The sequence below is a fragment of the Pseudopodoces humilis genome, chromosome 9 (assembly GCF_049639895.1).
Source record: "Pseudopodoces humilis isolate 2021_Gansu_Grassland_sample_001 chromosome 9, ASM4963989v1, whole genome shotgun sequence".
NCBI classification, from domain to species: Eukaryota; Metazoa; Chordata; class Aves; order Passeriformes; family Paridae; genus Pseudopodoces; species Pseudopodoces humilis.
In genome coordinates this window covers 28,894,982-28,916,923 of record NC_142208.1, presented here as the reverse complement: position 1 = coordinate 28,916,923, position 21,942 = coordinate 28,894,982, and the positions used below count along the sequence as shown (strand labels likewise).

Here is a 21,942-nt window from a genome sequence, read left to right as displayed (position 1 = left end):
CCAGCAGTGACCACATATACACCTTGCAGGCAATTCCCTTTCTCCTTAATTCCAGGGAATAGTATTTTGGAATTTAACTCCCTACCCAGTCGTGTTTATCAAAGCTGTATGTACCTACTCTAAAAACCTCACAAGACATTTTCCCCAGTCTCTTTATAAGCCTATTTCTTATATAAATTATTTCAATGTATGTTGATATTTTCAGTAGCAAGGTGCCAGAAACTACATTCAATTTCTGAGGTGCAGTAGAACCACTTCCAAACAGGACCTTTCCAATAACCAGCCTGAACATTATTTAACAATTTAGTTGGTCTAAAAGCAAGAGATCTTTTATGCTTTCTCCTCTATAAATGTATAAAAAGTCTTGAGGATTTGTTATAACTATACACCAGTGGGAGTCCTCAGATCTTTGTTCCTTCATAATAAAGAGCAGTACTTCAGTTTTTACCAAAGAAGCTTTCTGAGGGAAATGGGCTCAGTAACTTGCTTCATTCTCCACAAAGTCAATCACACAGTTGCAATTTACCTTGCACCACAATCAGGAAACGCTGGCTCTGTGCTCTCCCTCCAGCCTAGCACTAGGCTTTGAAATCTCAGGAGCTCAAGTCAAAAACTTAATCTAATTTATTCTCTGTGGATATTTTTTTCCAAACCATAAAGGAAACATTACACAATTACTGGTACAGAGCTGAAAACACAGCTCAAAGCTGCCATCTCTAGGTATTATGTTCTACTGCTCTTCACTCTAAATTATTTTTTCTGTTTTTTTTAAAGAGACTGAAGATCTAAAAGGAAAAACATCAGAACTTTATCCTATCAAGTTAATGTAAGAACTTATTCCAGAAGGGCATACTTTTTCCCCTTGAAATTTCTTTGACTTGCATGATGAGCTCCTTTTGGCCCGGGTAACTTCTGACATTTGACATAATCACTAGTACAAGCAGCATAGTAGTTAATTATTTCACATAGGTTCATTATCAGTGAATCCTAATTGTTAATTAGCATATGTCTGCAACAACAGCCACAGCTTCTTCTCTATACCTTCGCTTGCAGCTTTCATTATTATTAACATGAGTTGCACTTCCTCACTGAGATCCAAAGAGACGTCTGAATTAACACAGAGCAATCATATTTTAATATTTGCAGGTGAAAGGGCTTCTAAAACAGTTACCCTTTAGTTTGGAATGTCTCAAGAAAATATTAGCACTGTCAAATAAAAAGGTTACATTATATTTTAAGCCTTTATTCTGAACTGCTAAATGATACATTACTCAAATGTTTCTTGACTAAAAAAGTCCACATTCTACAAGAACTGTAATAATCAAAGTCAATGGTCAAAAAGATCCGACCTTTCAAAGAACAGATAAGACATTAATGAATCAGGGAACTGACAGGAAGAAAAGCAAGTTCTTTGAGTTCATGTTAGGGCATACACAAAACCTAGTTATATTACTGGTGAAAACGCCTCTACCATATTGACCACGCCACACATAGATTCAACATCACTGTGAAAACAACAGATGCCACAAAAACAAGACAAAACCAAAATATCAGCCCATGCCTTCAATTCCTCTTAACTTAGAGGAAGCACTCACTATATAAAAGAAGACCAAACGTAAAAAGAACTAAAATGTACAACTAAAGGGGTAAGATCTTTAAAATATAAATATGAAAAATGTGAAAAAATGAATTCTAAGACTTCATAAGACATTTTTTGCTCAGATCACAAGAAAGCTTCCTATTTGAAAAAGAAAACAAAAATTTCCATTACAAATAACAAAATAAATAAACATTTAACTTAACAGAAGGATAATGGAAACCCAGAAGAAAAAAGTAGAGTTCAAAACAAAGTTCAGAAACTCCACCAGATTAAAACAGAGACCCACACCAAGGCAAGCAATGAAACACCTTAATGAGATGCCTTCAAAATTTATATATGAAGTACTAAGATATCACTTTTCAAATGCATTAGCAATACACTTTACTTTTAGATACTTTGTGTTGCAAACAGACTGAAGGAGTATTCTAAGTAGTGAAAGCCATAGCAATAAAATGAGGTTAACTTTCCAACATGAATTCTTCATGGTAGACTTTACAGGTATTTCTATAACGAAAAACTAAAAACAGAAAGTTGCAGTAGGAAAAAAACCACCTAACCTGGCAAAATAAGGTCCCTGGAATGAGCTCTGAAGAAATTAAAGAGCTAACCCCTGTCTGTAGTATATAAATTCCTGCTTAAAAATGTGTCCATCCCAAAGGACTGGTAAGGGAGGGGCAGAAAGGACAGAATTCAGCAAGTGAAACAGACAAACAGATGAAGAAAAATTCTATGAATTTTTGAAAAAATTAAGTTACATCTTGCAAATAAATACAGCATTGGCTTTTTCTGAAGAAATCAAAGGTCCAGATGATACATGTACCTGAAATTTCCAAAAGATGCTTGATAATATTCCTTGTGCCCTAAAGGAGCTAAGATGTTCTGGAACAAGGAAAGGAAACAAGACAAGGCTAATTAAGTCTATAAAGTAAAGTTTGGGGTAAAAAATAGTCACTTCTTAAGTGAATAAAGGTCATTACTGGTGTCCCACAGTGCACAACTGGGATTTGCTTCTTCAATATGTTAAAAAACAAGCTGGCATGGGATAAGTGGAAAAACAGCAATACTTTTTGACTATACTATGTTATTTAAAATAGCTGAGACAATGGTCAAATGCAAATAATTGCAGAAGAATCTCCTAATACTGCATGTGCAATGCAAGAAAAAAAACTAAAGAGGAAATAAATGCTAATGTGCATAAGGATGAAAAGACACCTTACACGAAAAACCAATTTAAAATCTAAACATATGGGGGGGATGGGTTTTGAATTGTCTAGAATGAGACCCTGAGGATGTAACTGACAGTTCTGTAAAACTACCAGTTCAAAAACAATAGCACATTTTCAAAAAGCTAAAGTACCCTAAATAATTATTAGGAAATAAATTAGACCCTGAATTCCCTACAACATCTATGTCTGAGGTAAGAAGTCACACTAAAGACTGTGATTCCTCCTTTCTCTAAAGGATATAACAGAATTAGAAGAGCTAAAGGCCATGATATAACATTATTCAAGGTATGAAATATCTTCCTTATAGAAGATTATTATAAACACAAGGAATTTTCAGTATGAAAAAGAAATGGTAGAGAGTGAGATGGCCTTACAGAAAATCATGAGTAGTATGAGGAAATAAATGGAGAGTAAGAAGTAGGGACTATCAAAATTAAACCAGCTAGTACCAGTTTCTGAAAAGGTTTTATTTCTTAAAAAAATATTCTGGAATTCTTATGGACAGGATGATGTCAATTTTAAAATAAATACGTGGTCCAAAAATTGAAAATAAATAAATAAACAAACAACAGGGATTCATAATTTTTCCACAAAAGTACTATCCTATTTTATGAAATCCCAGCTGCAAAGTAGGACAGTATTCTGAGGAAGCTTCTGTAAGTTCCTGTCATTTTTCTTATACTCTTCCCTAGGCATTCACTGTTACCCATTATTCAAGAGGTGTTATCAGGTGAGATGAACACTTTGGTCTGACTGGATACAATCCTGTTTGTCCTACCCTGCTGGGGGTGCCTTATGCAAACAAATGAAAATTTGTGACACCAATTCCATATTTCTCTGTCACATTTACCAAGTCTGTCACCCTCTGTCTCCCTGACAGCCCCCTCAGGCTATGTTGGAGCCCTCTCTCCAGTCCTGTCTCCTTGTGCTCCTGGATTCCCTGAGCAGTCCCCATGCCTGGCAGTGGTGTTGCCAAAGGACCCTGCTGCCAGCAGTTGGCTCTGCCTGTGGGGTTCAGCCCCTGGGGATGGTGCCTGGTGAGCAAAAGCACTGCCCACAAGCCCCATTATATCTCACACACACACCTCTGCCTTTTATTGGCAGGTTTAGCTCGGAAGATTAATGGTCGCCAAAGTGATTGAGAAGTATTGCACAGTCTCTGTTCCAAAAACCGTGCAATAATGTCACTTAAAAACATTAATACAAAATATTTAGAAATTTAATTATCCTCAAAAGTCTCTGTTCACAGTGACTCATTTTAAGATCACTAACAGCACACACATATAAATTACTACACAGAACACTGAAGAGTCCAAACCTGATACAAAGCAAGAGTGTGTCCATATCTCTGGAGTGGCCCTTTGGATACAGGCACTACATTCCATATACTGCTTTCCAAATTGTAGCTAGAAGAGAAATAGAAAAAAAACCCACATTTTCAACCGGTAGAGAAAACAGAAGGGCTTGTGTGTTCAAACTAACTCTAACTGACATGGCCATTTGTTAGTGGGGCAACACGATCCTTTGAACAACAGTGCACTGACTTCTGACAGTGCACTAAATACTCCTCAAGCAGCACAGGAGCAGCTCTGTAAGGGACCCATCAACAATCTCAGAAAATGGGAGTAACTAACAAAAATTACAAGACTTGTTCTGTTATCAGTCATGTAAAAAACACACCCCACCAAACTGCTCATGCCCCAATGCTTTTGCACTACTCTGAAGATTTACTGTTGGGCACCCTCTTCACTGTATGGTTGATTTTAATTTCTCCTATATTTTAATTAATAAATTAATACACAGCATTAGATAAGAGAGGTAAAAAATAAATGACAAAGGTAGAAAAGAAAAATCTAAATGATTATGGGATTTGTTTTGGATGATTGCAAATGTGTGGAAGAAAGCAACAGGTAGACAACAGCAAGAGAAGTAAATGCTAATAATATGCTAATAAATATATACAAACACTTGCATTTGCCACATTTAGGGCCTCTACGTATGAAGTTCCCATCCAAATCACCTGGGTCCTGTTTACAGCTGCTTCAACTTTGTTTTCAGTAGGTGGTCAAATACACACACATACAAACTGCCTTAAGTATGAAAAAGTGGAATACAGATGACCTTCCTGACCCTACTAGCATGGCACCAGCAGGCAAAGTGCAAGCACTAAATACAAATGTCTTGTAACCATAAATTAACATCGATAATGCACATGAAATTCAAAACATACTGTGTGAAAGTATCAGCAGTGAATTTCTTTCACTGTTTTATCACCACAAAGCTCTTTATGTTTTGCAGTTTTTCACCAAACTGAAGTACATATAAATATCACCCACAGTTTGATGTTGCCCATATTTTCACTTTCTATAATCATAAGAAAATTACAGGCATAAAATAAGACCATTAATAAAGAATCTGAAAGGGATATAAACCTTTCAGCTAAATTAGAAGCTCCCTCCCTGGTAGGATCTGTTTTCCCTAAGCCCCATCAGAAAGGACATGACAAAGGAGAAATCACTCACTTCAACACCATCTGGAATGAGCTGTAGTTGAAGGTGTATCCACCAATCACCCACATGAACTTCCCATGCAGGACAGCCTTGTGGGAAGCACGGCCCACAGATGGGCTGAAGGGCTTCACATTGGGCAGAATCCAGTAAGACTCCGTGGAGGGGACATTCAAAGAACAATCTGGACCTGTTTTGTAAACAAATGTGCAATTTGTACAATCTGTTAGACGGGGATGTTAAAGCCAATAAAGCAGAAACAGGGGAGGCTTAATTACAGATGTCAGGATTGCTCATTCTGATAAAATATGGTGTACACTTTTATGTTTAACAGATGCTCAATGAAAAAATTGACAACATGGGATGTCAATCTAATTGAAAGCATTAGATTAGCTCAAATAATAACAATGCATTTCCACATTCTTCTCAGAAGACAGACTGTAAGTCACAAATTGAAAGACAGGCACAAAGCATCAGATTTTTAAATGACCTATCATTTAGGTCTAAAACTTTTAGCACTGTATGTTACCTTTGGAGAAAAGCTATACTGTATTTGAACCAGAATAAGTGTATATCAAAGCAAATAATATTACAGTAAATTAAGTTACAATATGCATTATACTATACCAAATCTTAGAAGTAAAAATTTGCCTTTTGCAAATGCCATTCTGCATCACTTTTCAAGAGGAAAACACAAATAAAACAATACACAAAATTCAACATAGTTAAATTGAAAACTAAGTAAGGTACATTTTAGGATCATCTCAGGATAGCTCATGAAAATATTACATCACCACTCAGCAATGGTCAAAATAAAGAATCATGTCAGAATCAAGAATACTGTTATCCCACTGCATAAATCTTGTGTAACCTTAGAAAACTGTGTCCTACTGAAAAAGAAGAGATTGGTGCTGAAGACTGTTTGCAGGAGAGTAATAAGGATGTTCCAGTTACAGAAATCACTGATTTCCTTTGAACTACTGACTTTTTCACTTGGAAAAAACAAAATTTGGAAGTGAATTATAAATGTCTATAAATTATAAAATAAGTAACAAAGAGGATGCATCTGAAGAGTCCACAGTCTCTGAATATAAAGAGCTGAGTTTTTTGAAATGCAGCTTGAAGAAGCCATGTTCAAGGCAAACAAGAAGAGACAGTTCTTCATATAAAAAGTATCAGATCTCTTTTGGCAAGGATACTCCCCGGCCAAAGAGTGCTCCAGATGCAAAGATTTACATGTGTCAAGGAGAGACCAGACATTATTTTAGAAGAGAGGGATGCTGAAGTCTACTAAATAAGCTAAATAAGTAATGTACATCAAATTTACAATAATTTTAAAATATTATCTTGGGGAAATGGGAGTGCAGGGAGATTATGTTTTTCCAGTGCTTATTATAATTTTTGGGGCAACTTGTTACATTTACTTCCTATACACAACAACCAGGCATCCAAAGTGTACAGAACCAGATGTTAACTTTTCCTAGTACACTACAGAAGAATGATGTCCACTTGTATCCAAATTACCTCCATTCACTAAACGATGGAGACACTCAATTCCCATAGTTCATTATACCTTCTACTCAGAAAAGATTAATGGTATTTGAATGAGGTCTAATAAGAGTATGAACAATTCAGTATATTATTTCTTAAGCATTAATAATTGATACTGTAATAGATTTGTAACCTCAGCAAAATCATAATTTTGGTAAATCACTGGAGGAAACAATTTGAATATAAAAAGGCTATAAAATAAACAACTGATTAGGTATTCTTTGATCAGGGAAGAGCTTCAAATGATGGAAACAGTGCCTGCAGGCCAGCAGAAGCCGGTTGTCACCCCGAGCCGCCGGACACCGCGATGTCGCGGCCAGCAGTGACCCCTGGTGGCGAGCGGCGAGCAAAGCCAGAATTCCTGCGGCACCGACTGCAATAAAATGAACCCGAGAAAACCGCCTCATACTAAGTTAAGAATGCAGAAGTCTTAGACAGATCGGTGATGGAAAGAATGTCGCAGACAGCCCTCTTCCAGCCTCAGTGCTTCGTCAGAACTGAACGACAGGAAAGGTGAGAGGGAGAGCAGAATTATCGCTGTGCCGTGGAGTCATTGGGAGTTTGGGGCTGGAAAGAGCCTTAAAGATCATTTAGCTCCAACCCCACTGCCACGGGCAAGGACTGACCACGTTACTTATCAATCGGGACAGAAATGGAATACATAGCTGCAAAAATGCAAAACAATAAAATAGTATTGGCCTCTACCAAAACATCACTTAAAAAGCAAATTATTTTGTATGGCTATTGCTTTATAAAAACAAGGTAAATGTAGGACTTACAAATATCATTTCTAGATTTTCCTACTTGAATACATACACTATTATTCAGCAAAAACACATATTCTCTTCAGAAACATCACATTCACTAAATGTGTGCCTTCTGTGCAACAAAGAGCACTACAGCTGCAGAAGAAAGATAATGAAAAATATGTTTTGTTATGTTTTATGCAAATATGATTTTTCTCCATTCATTTAAACCTGAGCTGCTTTCTTATCTTCCTAATGTGTCAGTCAATCCACTGGAGGGGGGGAAAATGCTTTTAAAACTGCAAACAACTTTATAAACCTGAACTGGAAGTCAATTACCTTATTCTCTAAGGTAGGAAAAAATTCTGTAGGTTTAAAAAAGCGATTTATCCCCACCACACAAAAGAAAGAATCTAATTTCTATTTATTGAGGAGTTTCATGAAAAGCCAAAGTAACAATCTGTTCCAGTAGTTTAAGTCATAAGATCAATTTCCAGCTAAATGACTAAACATCATCTACCGTCTTCAAACTAAATCTTTTCCTTTGGGAGCACAGGAGGAAAAAAACCAGAAGTACTGATGTGTTGAATAGAAATTTCACAGTGCTCTTCATACAATCTAATCAAAGCGACTTTATAAGTACTTTTTGTTTATTCTGGTTTTGTTTGTCTGATCATTTGAGTTGAGAATTAACACTTTAATATAATTTTTCAACCATCACAGCTCAGTGGTTGAAACCAGTCCTAGAGTCAGACCAGTTGTGCTGGAATGGCTCAGTCATTCGTTCTAGGCATTCTAACGTAGGTTTATCCACGTATCCCTACACTGCCCCTGCACAGCTCTGCAATATCCCTACTAGATGCAATTATTTCTCCCATCCTGCAAACAGTCTTGCTGAAAATGAGACCCAATGCCAGACAGAGAGATCCTGGTGAGGTGTCCAGCTGAAGCAGCAGGGCAGCAAGCTGTGCCAGGACTCAGGGCTCCAGGAATAACACAAATCCTGATGCACACGAGCTGATGCTGTTCTTGAAATGCCCCTGGGTGCTGTTACTAGGCCCCTTGGTCTACTCAGGCAGGAGGAGTGGATCATCCAAGGGCCATCAGGCCACGGGAGATGTGCAGGACTGGTCTGAGCAGGGGAGCCAGAAGGGCTGCAGGGCATGCCATGAGTGGGGGCACTGCTCCACAGCACCCTTGAACTGCTCAGCTCCAGATCCCACACTTGAGAGCAGCAAGGCTGGCACAGAAGATAAGTCCAGGTGTCACAGCATTGTCTGCTGGAAGCAGGGAAAGCTTTCCTAGTCTTCCATGGCTGAGAACAAGTACAGTCTCTGGCAGACATCACACAAGATTTGTCATCTTAAACAAAAACAGGTTTTGCTTCTCACTCTCTAAAAGAAGCAGGGACTTTCAGATCAGCTGGAGCTGTCAATACCCACTGGGCTAGAGATTCTGAGACTCCATCCTAATGGCAGCAAGGTACCAAGCTCCAGTATCTCTGCTAGCAACTTCCAGAAAACTTAGAGGAAACTCTAATTCCTTCCAATTCACAAATGATGTATTGATGACCAGTTTATCCCAATTTTTCTTCTACCAGTGTTGCTATCACTAACAGTAGTTAAAGACCTGGTCTGTCTATACACTCCACAAATGTTTATAAAGAGCAACACTCTTCCCTCCCAGCCTTGATTTTTCTTGTTTAAACAAACCATGCTCTGTTAGTGCCTTCTATAGCCCTGTCCATCCTAATGGTTCTCCCTCTGAGTCTGCTCCTATTTGTATTCCTGAAACTGTATTAACAAAACATGAAGCATACTACTAATATTTTCATATATTTAAATGAAATTTCTCTGACTGATCATCCTACCGGTGCACTTGGCACTTTGGAGTTTCCAGAGTATGTAAAATTATTAATGTTAATTTCATGTTCTAATTGAGATAAGACAAGCAAGTTTTCTCCCATGCCACTTCCCACATTTTAATCCTAGACTATAAAATAAATTCTTAACACTCTTGGTCTCTAAACATATTAATTTACAATTTATACTGAAGTAATTAAATCCCACATATTACTTGCAGACTTTCTTTGCAGGATATTCTAGTTCTCCTTCATATTTAAAGTACCTTCCACCTTTGTATTACCGGATTTCATTAGCAGCCTTATAGGTAGATTACAAAAATGATGTAACAATATCAGTCCCAAAATGAGCCTTTAAGGAGCACTGATACCTTTCCATACATGTTCAGCACACCCACTCACATTTCACGCTGAAGCAGCTGAGTTCCCCTTACTGTTTCCTTATGTATGCACTGCACTCTTCAGTTTCAATGATTTCCTGTCATCAAAAGCTGAGGTTCAGATAAAATATACTACATTTTCACGTCAATTTTCTTACAGACTAGCTTTGTATAAACTACAGTGATAAATTCAGATTTCAGTTCTTTTGTTATTAATCACAATATATGTTTCATTATTTCTTTCCTAATGTTATGGTCTAGAACTCTACACAGTGCTGAAATTAAGCTAACAGTTTTGAGCGGCATAAATCACTTTCTTCCTAATCTTCAATGAAGCTGCTACAGATAATAAAGTAAATTTAGCATCTTACCTTATCAGGGAGATCAGCACTATCTACTTCTTGTGTTGAGGACAGAGTATTGCTTGGGATCATTATTTTAATCAAGTTCTATTTTACTGCATTTAAGTGTATGCTTTTTAAATAAATATTTAGGTCATAGATTTATTCTAAATGGATTACATTTTTCATTAAAACTCACAAATAGCAGGGGACTCCCTTCCTAAATTTCATTCTAATTAGACATAGAGAGCATTATCAACCCCTTTAATGCAGCCATTTAGAGAAACAAATCAAATAAATTCTGCTTAACTCACTTTCACTAATTGTCAAGTGACACTATAAAGGTATTTAAAACTGGAGCTGCCTCTTCATTTACCTGTGATGTTCTCTCTCTTGCAGTAAGGACACTTGATATTTCTCACACAATTTTCACACACTAAATTTCTAATTCTGACAGCTATATTCTGTTTATAAATTGCACAGTCCTCCAAGGAAGCTTGTCAAATGGTTAAATTTCAGCTGAAGATAAATCTGAAGAACATATCCAGTACATATGAAATAACCATTCATTACAAGACATTTCCTTCCTATCTATTCTATAGATGTAAACTTTTCATAGACAACTCTCATGTATATGATCAACATTTAAAAAGAAAAACTACAAATATGGAGCACAGAAATAGGAATTTAACTTAAAACTGGGGGACAAAAAGATTCCTTGGATATGTGTCTTTATATGTATATGCAGTATAAATCCACATATATTTAAAAGGACATTTCCCAGACTGTAAAACTGCAGTTTCTCCTTTCTGAACTGATACTTGTCCAGGAGATGACCTGAAAAGCAAAATTGATACAAAGAGGGCATTATCACAGGGCAGAATAATTATAAGAAACCTGCTTCTATTTTCTTTTTCCTTCCTGTCCTGGTTTAGGGCAAAATTTGGGAGAAAATCTCCAGTGGGGCTCCCCCCGGGAAGCAAACCCACGTGGCCCTTTTTTCCCACCCCCCAACCAGTTCGGGAAGAGATTTCTCTGAGAGAAGTGGAAAAAACCTGTTTATTTCACAGGCACAGCACTACCCAGCACAAAAATGAATGATATCACATTACAAAACCTCTCGCCCTTCAGAAGAGATGACAAACTTCAGAGGGTTTCTTTCCTGTAGGTGTTCGCTCTGTTATCAGTCCCTCTGGCGCTGGAAAATGCCGCTGCCCAGGCTGGGCTCCTGGTAGTCCACGGGTGCAAGCTCCCGGTGCTCCCCCGAGTCCCCAGTCCAGAGCAGGTTCGATTCGTTTCAAAAAAGGGAAAGAAAACAGTCCAGGAAGACCTCTCTGCTCCGGCTAGTTGGAAAGCCAAGGCGATCTGTATCTTGTTTGTCTGTGCTGTAGTCAAAACTCCCGATGCGGGGGGAGCAAGTACAGTCTCTGATAACAGACTCGGTGCTTCTTTTCCACTCACTTTTACTCTGAGATGGAATTTTAAGAATACAAAACCTGTGTCTGGGTTAGGTGGACGAATGGGGATACAATTTAACATCATAATCAACCCAGGACACTTCCAAAAACAGCTCTGTCCAAAGCAAATGTTACATCACAGGTCCTCATCTCTGAAGACACAGACTTGTGTGCTATCTGTTCAAGAACATCCAGGCACAACAGGCCAAAATCTCAGATTTCAGACCTCCAAGTATTTGGCACAAGCTCTTCCCAGTGCTGCATTTCACCTGCTGCTGCCTGAGCCCCCATCTCAAACCTTCCCCAGCAGTTTCAATAAACCAGCACTGCAGAAGCACAGCTTTACTAAATCTCAGCACTGGGGAATAAGGCAGGCCAAACAAGAGAGTTTGGCATCAAAGCCTTCCACTGAAAACTGGGAACAAACCCAAATCCAGTGAGTCCTTCCAGGATAACCTGAGATAGGCACTGGCAGAGTTGTTCTGGCCATACTCAAGATGTTGTTAGAATAAATGCCATAGTACCAATCAAGCAAAACACTGATTTTACACCACAGTAGTCATAGCTCCTTTTATACTTTCATTGTTGACTCTTCTCCTTACAGAAAGGCTCATTTTTCCCTAGAGAGATGTTATAAAATTCAAGCTGCCTGAATTGCTAATGGACTTATTTCAAAGTTAATTAGTTTAATTTCAGAATCTGGTCTTGTGCTACATTTCTATCTGCTAGGAGCAGCTCTGTAGGGGGAACCATACATGTTCCAGAAATTTTATTGGAGTTTTAACTTTGGATTAAACAGTCTGTTTGGGGCTGGTGTGCATTATGTGCAACCCTAGAGCCCATTTTTGGTGTAATTCCTTATAAAAGGAATGCACTTCCTTTGTTCCCAAACCATCTCACAACGCAATCCAAAACACAATAAACATGAAGGATCACATTTGTTTTGAAGGTACCCTACTGATCCTCTTAAAGTCTAATTTAAACACACCCTGTAATTCCTCTCTAACAGATTCCCCTTTTTCTTCCAGTGCTGATGTTCAATGATCAAAGTATCAAAGTAAAGTTTCTCTTAGCTTCAAGAGAGCCTTCAACTCCTTTTTTTCCCCCTGTCTACACCCAGGAGTCAGCAATGCTTTCAGAATTTTCAAAGACAGTCCACTTAACCCTCTTAAAAATGTGGAACTGTTTCTTCCAGTCATCCTGAATTTTTTTCACCTGTCACAGAAGTTTTAAACTGTTTGGAAATCTCTCTGCTCCTTTATAGCCTGAAACAATCCAAGACATGGTGTTCCTGGTATCAAAGAGAATCTTCTAGCTGCAAATATTCAGCAAAAGCATCTTCCTGTAAAATTCTTAAATAGGTCAGATTGTGCAAGAGCCACCACTTTGGTCTCAGCCATGTCCCCATTTCTCTTTTACACGTGCCTAGTAAAGAAAGGGAGAGCAAGTCAATAGTTTTAAGGCATATTTTTTTCCTCCCTGAATTATATCCACAGCATTTTATCAGCAGGCATTGACACATTCTGTTAGAGAACATCACGACTAGCCAAAAGGAACAGTGTAATATGGTCCAGAACTCATCATGAAAATACTCCTTTGGGAAAAGTTCAGCCTCCCTTATGTTGGGTGAATATTTTAAATAAACCAGACTTTCTGTAAATACATTGTTCTTACACCAGCCACCTCAGAAATATTTAAGATTACTAGCATTATTAAAAATACCACGATTTTTAGAAAAACAATGCTTTTAACTAGTGCATGTTTTGTTAAAAGCAATGTCTGTTAAAAATAAAAATTGTGTCAATTATTTGTCTTCAAAGTCTAAAAGTTTTTATCAAAGATTTATTCTGTATTTGTACAACCAGCAGCCAGTTACAAGTATCTACAAGAAGCTTGTATTAAATTCCACAAGACACATCTAATAATCAGAGGATCCTACTTTTTACTCAAAGAAGTTTATTCCAAGTTTTCCCAAAGACTACCCAAAAGGATTCTCCTTCCTCAGAATACTTGTTTTGCACAAATGTCTCATGTTCTTCAGAGCTGCTCCTTCAAAAATAACCACAAGATGTCACCATTGCAAAATAAAAACTCCATGCAGTAAAATAAATTCTGGGATTTCTATTCTGAATCAGGGGTTCTAGTTATTATACATCCAAATCAATGAACTTCAATAATTTTTATTTTTTTATAATACAGGCATTAAAGTTACTCAAAAGAAGATAAAAAGAAAATAGTAATAAAAAATGAAACATGAAATTCTCTCCTAAAGCATACAAACCAAGACCCTTCAGCCACTTGGTCTGAATCACCAAACACAAGAAAAATTTGTCAGGCAGCATGAGAAAAATTTATGATTCCAGCATTGCAAATAATCTGCAGAAAAGATGGTGTCAGTGTAGAAACTAGAGAATGCAGGTATAAATAAACCAAGAAATATAAATAAATATAAATAAATCAATGCTCAACTATGACAGAATTAAAAAAAAAATTAGATCTATGTATATTCAGTGAAAATCTAAGGAACAATGAAGCAAATTATCTTTACATGATCTGTAGGAAAGAGTGAGGAGCTAGTATTTACAGAAATGCTAAGTGAAAGGAAGGTACTGGCAGCAGTAGTCAGATTTTGAATTTTATTTTGTGCTTAAAAGTTCTAATTACGTTCATAACACTGTATCTGAAGGTAGAGCCTAAAAAGCACTTCCAAAGATTTGTGACATTTCCTCATTTTGCACTCAGCAAGTGCAAAGGGATCCATGCACAAATAAAAGGGCTTCTTTTGCTGTAAATACTGACAACTTCTGGATAGAGATTAAGCCTTCAGGATCTTTTTGTGCACTACAGTCCTGGAAGATTTTAAAGGAGTCAGTAATAAGTCTACACTATTCCCATTCAATGATTATATTGCTAAACCACTTCCCTTATGTGGGTGCACTGACTGCCTTTGAATGAACAACTCATTAATTATTAAGAAGTGAAATGTATTAGATCTCATCATGACTGTGGAGTAATAGGTGTGACAGCTAATAGGAGTTAAAAAGTCATTTCCTTTGACATGCCAAAAGAAACAGCAGTAAAACAGAACAGAGGCAGAAAGTCATGGGAAGAGGGCATATCAGCTAAGTAATCCAGAGGGATTTTAATATTTCTGTTAAGAGAATGGCAATTTCTAAGCATAGCAAGCTAAGCCAATTGAGACTTGTAACAGAAGTGGTAAACGATTAAAAAAATTCCACAAGCATCTAGCATAATTATAGTAAGTGAATTAAACATCTAGGATATTAAATAATTTATCTGTAATGAAAAACAATGATTTATAGTACTGGGAGTAAAATTACAACACATGCTTACAGTACACCCATTAGCCCCCACAGACACCCTTGTACCATTATAACAAAGTTCCTTTTTCATTGAGAAGCTGCTACAAGTAATACCCAACAAAAAGCAAACAGTGGATACTTTACTTCAGGAAACATTAAAAATATGATGCAATGATGTGACATATAAGGAGGGCAAGGGAGGAAATCAAATTACCTAGACACTAAAAAAAGCAAGCCTTACCTTGCCAGCTGTCATTGCAAACACAGAGCTTCTCTCCTGTCAGGTCACAGTAGCCGTGATCCGGACTCCCACAGTTGGCTTTGCAGTAGGGAATGTCACAGGCCTCTCCCTTCCAGTACTTGTCACACTCACAGTATACCCGGCTTGGTACAGACACACTGGTTGTGCACTTGCCATGCTCTGAGCAGTTATTAGGGCAAGAGTTAATTCTGAAAAAAAAAAATACATAGATAAGGGAAATGATGACACATGAGCTGATGACAATGGTTTCATCTGACAGCACTCAGCAGTATTTGTTAGATAAAGTATGTTTTACCATGAAAAATTTCTATGTACCGATAAAACACAAGTTTAATGATGATTTTACAGACAAACGAGGTCAAAAGGTGTTGATCCAATCTTACATACAAAGTCTGTGATGCACTCAGGATCACGAACACCTTGCACTGCAACAAATACTGACATTAAGCAGAAGGACAGGCCCTGCCTGGACAGATCACTACCTATTTTTCTCCTGGATTCCAGTATAAGCACTCAGTCCATTCAAATGTTTGTTATTTCTAGAAACAACCACACTGGAAGTAATTGAGCTTAAACTCTCCACCAGAGGCATACACTTAAAGGGTTCCCCTGAGTAGCTTTGGTCCATACAGTAAACAGTATGCCTAACAAAGAGGGAAAAACAAATAAGGAAAAATACATGATGGCTAATATCCTGAAACTACTTACAGGTAGCACTTCATGCTTTGAATCCTTAATAAAAGAGCCACCTTAACTCTGCAGTCCATGATGTAAAAACAGGAGAGCCTAGGCTGGAAGAACTTTGTGACTGTTTTGAGAGTTAGCATTTCTGTGATACACCCTACCAAACACTGAGATCACAGGCAACTGGAGTGCAAAATTAAGTAAAATGGTTCCAGAAATGCAGGCAACTCCTTGAAATGAGGGAAGATGGAGGACATGGAAGTATGTGGGTCCAAGAGTTTCCATGAACTCAGGGAGTACGTGCCTGAAGAAGTCCAAATAGGATTTGAAACTTTTTTTGATGACTCAGAGCAAACTCAGAATAAAGCGTTACTACAAACCTCTGATGATAATACAGACCACTCCCTGCAGATGTGAGAGATGAATACTGTTCACAGGCTTCCTTACTGAATGAAGCTCTAACTGAATGAAAAAAGAGCTGTTAAAAGTTAGCAAAGAATTTTTCAAGGCTGGCCTTTGGCAAGATGTAGCTGTGGTAGGACAGTGAGGAGACGTGTTTTTGTCTTCTAGAGACTCACTTCTCAAAGGACTGATTCTGTTACACTGCTAAAATAAAAAATTCCACATCTGACCATCATTCCAAATCTCCTGAGAGTTTTACCTGGTAACACATTAACAGCTGTATGCTACAGCTGTGAGGAACCTCTCCCTCAACCTCATTGGGAGTGTTCTGCAGGAGGGTGAAGTTAAGTTTTCCATCAGGAGATATTAGCTGGAAAGTAGACCATTTCCCACTCCAACTGGTTCATTAAGGATTCAAACAAAATGAGAAAACTGGATCCACAGAATTGGAAGAAAGTTGCCTGACTCCAAGGAACAGAAAATTTACTCAAACTGTTCTGGAGTTGCTTGAACTTCAGTCATACATTCTGTGTTTCTGTCTTCCCCAAAATAAAGGAACACAAGTGGTCCATCAAGATGAAGTCAAAAATTATGGAAGAGGATAACAGAAGCAGAGTGCAATGGACCAGTGACAGAAGCAAAGTCAATGCAGTCATAAAAATTAATTGTAGGTACTGCTTTAAGATGTTACTGTTGTTTTATTAAAAAAATGTTTTAAAAGTATCCATTGCAATAAAAGACACAAAAGAACAGAGTTCTTCATGAGTTACATATGTAATGGAATTAAAAACTGGCAAGTTTTTTCATTTATTTTAAATCTACAAAAAAAGATTAGGTAATGATATGCAGCATGCAACACATTACAAAATAATGAAAGAATGCACATACACTCATTTCTTAAGAATGCCAAATCTTATTGCCATTTGCTCCCAAGACAAATTAAAAAAGTGTAATAAAAGCTTCAGGGATAACTGAAAAATGTAACTAATTACAATAGAAACTCTGCCAGGTGATTGCATTTTACTGATGTCAACTGACAAAAATTAAGAATACTGAGAATTCTAGGCTGCCATTTCCAATGCAATATATATAGTGAGATTTCCCAAACTGTGAATAGCTATTTATTATCTGGTCAAAGGTGGGCAATCTGCTGCAAATTACAACACTAATCTTCCCACAGACAATGTACCAAGAAAAAGTACTGTAAATGTACCAAGCACAAAGTACTGTGCCAAGAGCAAAGCTATGGTCAGAAACCCAAATAGGAATTTTTAACTAATAAAGAACATGACAAAAATATTACATGGATTTCAACACAAGAAATGCAGGGCTGGCCACCACATCCCACAGCTGCTATTTCAGAATTTGCAGGGATTGAGAGAAAGGAACAGACATATCTTCAATCATGGAAAAACTGTCACATGAAGGAACAGGTCCAACAGGAGCAAGCAATTCCCTCTTGAACCAAGGTATGCAATATGAAGAGATGTTGCAGGTGTCACATGCACATCCCAAGTGAGACAGAAGTTGCAAACAAATGGTGCATATAAAAAGGAAAAGGCTCAGGTCTGCTGGATGCATCTTCAGAGCTGCTGACACAGGAAAGAAGGCTGGACAAAAGCAATCATGGTCATATCAGATTAGACTTTGCCATCACAGAAACCAAAAGACATAGTGCAGATAAGATCTACGAAGGCAGAGAGTAGACTGAGATGGAAATGGGAGGGAAAATACCCAAGAAGAGGAAAAGAAATTTAATAAAATCTTTGTGGCTGGCACAAAAATTCCAAGTGGAATTGCTTGAAAGGTTTCAAAAGCCATAGTATATTCAGCAAGAAAAATCAAGCAACAGATGATCCCAGTTCAAGAGAAGGGAATTTATATGACAGCAGATATAATCTCCCTTCTAGTCCATATGACAACTATATGTGTTGGATAAACACTGGAGGGGATACATTCTAGTTCCATATGGCACAGGAAAAGCATACTCTGGGAATGGCCATGTGACTTCACTCAAAAAAACCACACTCTGTCTCTAGGCAGTTTTTTCCCCTAACTCACACCTTCATAATTTATAACAAGCCCAGCCTCCTGGTTTTAGACACTCACCACTGAGTAGGACTCTTACACTATTGAAAAAAACAAAGGTAATCATTTAGTATGAAAATACTTACGAATAAAAAATGTTAAAACCTGTCAGGTTATATGCAGCATCACTAAAAAAGTGTAGCAATGCATAGCCAGATGTAGTAACCACTTCAGGAACAGTTTCATTTCCACGCACTTCAGGGACTATTAGACCACTGGAAAACAGAAGGAAAAAAATGTTTTTAAGCAATCTTTGACACATTTAGGGGAAAAAAATAGGAAAGAGGGAGTTCTATATTCTTCTGGTTAACTATACAAACAAGATGAGTCATAAATATAATTTTAAAACTTTTTTTTTTTAAAGAAAAAGGTATACAAGGTATATAAAACTTGTCCATGTGCCTGCAAGGTAAGTTGGGGCTTCCAGGAAAGTGCCTGTGTACAAGCATTAACATTCCATACAATGTCAGCAGAAAGTAGTCAAATAATGGATTTCTGCTATGATTATCTAACCAAAACTGTAACATTTTGGAATGCATTCCAATACAATTTTACATACACGTTCCCAATAATATTAAGATAAGAAAGCAATCTAGTTAACATTAAAGCCTCTAATGCTACTTTTTTCCCCAATAACTGAAAATGTTCATACATGACTACATGGACAGAAAGATTAATAAATACACTCACCTAAATACAGCTATTAAAGGTGCATATATTGAATCTCCATCATATACATACATATGGTCCCAACTACATTCTGTGGCAAAGTGATTAAATCTTAATCTTAGTATCGCATTTGGGCTGAAAAAGAGCATTGATGTAACACATTATTTACAGAATTACTGAGATCATAAGATCAAGAACTCACATAGAATTGATCATGCCAATATACCTCTGTTAAAACATTTTTTTGAGTAGTAAGTAAATATTTCAATGTGTTAAATAACAAAAGCCAGAGCAAGCAAATATTTCCCCTTATCTTAGAAAATTTAAAAATAACATATTCAGTCCATAGCTAATAATCCCTAAAGTTAATAAGAGGCTTAGATTCACCAGATTTTATCGTGTTCAGAACAACAAATTTAGAGCAATTAAAATATCTCATTTTAATACACTAAATTTACTTTACAATGTCAGGGGTATGAACTTTAATGAATCTTTCAAGATAAAAATCACCTGCACATCATCTTTCCAGTATTACACTAATTACTGAAAATAAAAATCTTAAAACAGAAATCTAAAATTGAAACCAGTATCAGTGCAAGTGCCTGCCTCCCCCCTTCTCCCAACACATGGGAAATGTCACCAGACTTTGGCTGAGGTCCAAACAGACCTGTAAATTTTCTGAAAGGGGAATTTTCACATATCTCAGGATTACCAGACATTTTTACTTATATATATATATATTTATTTTTTCCATGAAACATAATGATTCTTTTCTTGTAGTTCTCCTCACCACTGACAGGCTTGAGTGCAATTTGTCAGTTTGGAAAACATGGGGTTTTGTGGCAGATCCTTTGGAAAGAGCTCTTTGTTCATTTTTTTAAGACAGAGTATTATACACATATGTGACTTCCTTGTGGCTGACATTTGGCACTGGTTGTTTTACTCCTCCCCAGACTGTGCAGCACATCGATTCCTCCAGCTGCCCACTCTGCCATCTCCTGAGAACAGGAGGAGTGGAGTGGGGAACAGCTTCAAAGCAGAGTTTGACTACAGTGCAAAGGCATGTTTCCACTTTAGTGCAGTGCAAATTTTCCTCAGCTAGCCTGCCTGAGTAAAAAGACAAGTCTAGCTAGTTCAGACACATATTCAGCTATAGCCTGGTCTTCTAGATAATAAAGATTAAATTTAAATGATTTTACAAACACTGTAATTTCACTGCTGCTTTGTTTAAATTACTGTCTGCATGTATGCAGACCAAAGTTAGATCAGACCCATCATTTCTGAACTGCAGCAGTACAGCAGATATCCAAGGTAAATTAAGATTATGGCAACATGGAAATACAGAAGGAGCTAATTTTCTTCTAGAATGTTAGCAGAAGTGTGAACTAGAGTCAACAAAATCCTGACCCATATCCTGGGAGGTGGGGGGAATCCTCCTGAAATGTAACCAATTTGTGCCATCAACACTTAGTCACACTAATTTATGTCTCTCATTATTTCTTCAGACATGTCTGTACGTTTCTGTACTGCATAAACTGAAAAATTAGCAACAGGCATGAGGTATCTAAACTGTAGGCATAAAACTATTTCAAAATTAAGTACATGAGCAAATGTAGAATGCAAAAGAAAACACTTTATAGAAGCAGTAACTTTTGAGAAACATAACTGAATAAGCATTCTGTACTTGAGGCTATTCCTAATTTATCACTAATATGAGTTAAATAAGGTAAGTCAGGTAATGAGTTAAATAAAGGGATTCTGTAACTGCTTTTGGAACTTATCTAAAGGTACTCAAATACACAACAAATTTATCAGTGGGTTTTGAGGACCTGCAGCACTGGCCAAATACCGATGTCAGCCTAATTTTTGCCAGCAATTTGAGTGGGAATGGAATTTGGCCAACTCTAAGCAATCCTGTAAATCCTAATACCATTTTTTTTTTTAATTCAAACAAAACCAAAACAAACTAACGAAACACAAAACTGTTCATATTGTATCCTCATGCAGTCTCTATGTGAGGAGTTCTTTTGATCTCTAGAACACACAGTACCAAACTGTTCAGAAAATTTAAGCTATGAAAATAGATACTTACTATCCTTCAATTAACCATGTGCATTTAGTTTTATATTTATAATTTATAGGTCCATCTGTTAAATATCCAGAAGGTTCTGTTAACCTACAAAAGGAAAAATAGGGCTGTAATAAACCAGAGACAACAGTAAATGAATCATCAACATGCCAATAGAATCTTTCTTGATGGAAAGAAAATTGGGGGTAGGGTAAAACAGTCAAGTCTCTCTTCATATTTCTCATCACGCTATTTGTGCTCATAAAAACTTGAATTCTGATTGTTCTATATCATTGATTTGCTTTCTTCCCCCAGGCATTCACTTGTATTTTTTCTAGTTCAGTACCAAATAATTTAAATTATCCTTCACACGAAATGGATCCAAGCCAATGTAAGGGGGGGGTTGTTTAAGAGCATTTTGGTTTGCTTTGCTTATTTGCTTTGCCATTGCCTTATAACTTACTTGTGAAATTAGACAACACCAGCCATATGAAAACTCTCCTAGATCAGGACAAATGAAGATACAACTTTGAATAAGCACATCTGTCAGCCTGCTGCTCTGTTATTCCTAGTCACTACCCTGTCTCTGCACAGTGGTCTCCAGTGATTATCCAGGAAGGAGTAAATCCCTGCAGATTTTCCACACAGCATTACACCACTTTCAATGACTTGCAGCTCAGGGACACTTCCAGTCCACAGCTGTGCCTTTGAGTTCCTGCTTTATACCACTCAAAATGTAATGATCTGCGTTTTATTTCCCTTCTTTCCCACCTATGC

The 21,942-nt window shown here is 37.2% G+C and overlaps 1 protein-coding gene across 3 annotated transcripts in view; it reads right to left on the bottom strand.

The window, feature by feature from the left end:
- Positions 1-21,942, bottom strand: part of ATRNL1 (attractin like 1) — a 429,854-nt gene that overhangs the window by 369,448 nt on the left and 38,464 nt on the right. For all 3 annotated transcript variants that reach the window (XM_005520769.3, XM_088059554.1, XM_088059555.1), the window contains exons 2-7: positions 21,190-21,273; positions 19,119-19,232; positions 18,515-18,643; positions 15,234-15,442; positions 5,349-5,523; positions 4,145-4,232 (exon numbers count right to left, since the gene is read on the bottom strand). In XM_005520769.3, coding sequence (XP_005520826.1) covers positions 4,145-4,232; positions 5,349-5,523; positions 15,234-15,442; positions 18,515-18,643; positions 19,119-19,232; positions 21,190-21,273 — 799 coding nt within the window. The remainder of the gene's footprint in view (positions 1-4,144; positions 4,233-5,348; positions 5,524-15,233; positions 15,443-18,514; positions 18,644-19,118; positions 19,233-21,189; positions 21,274-21,942) is intronic.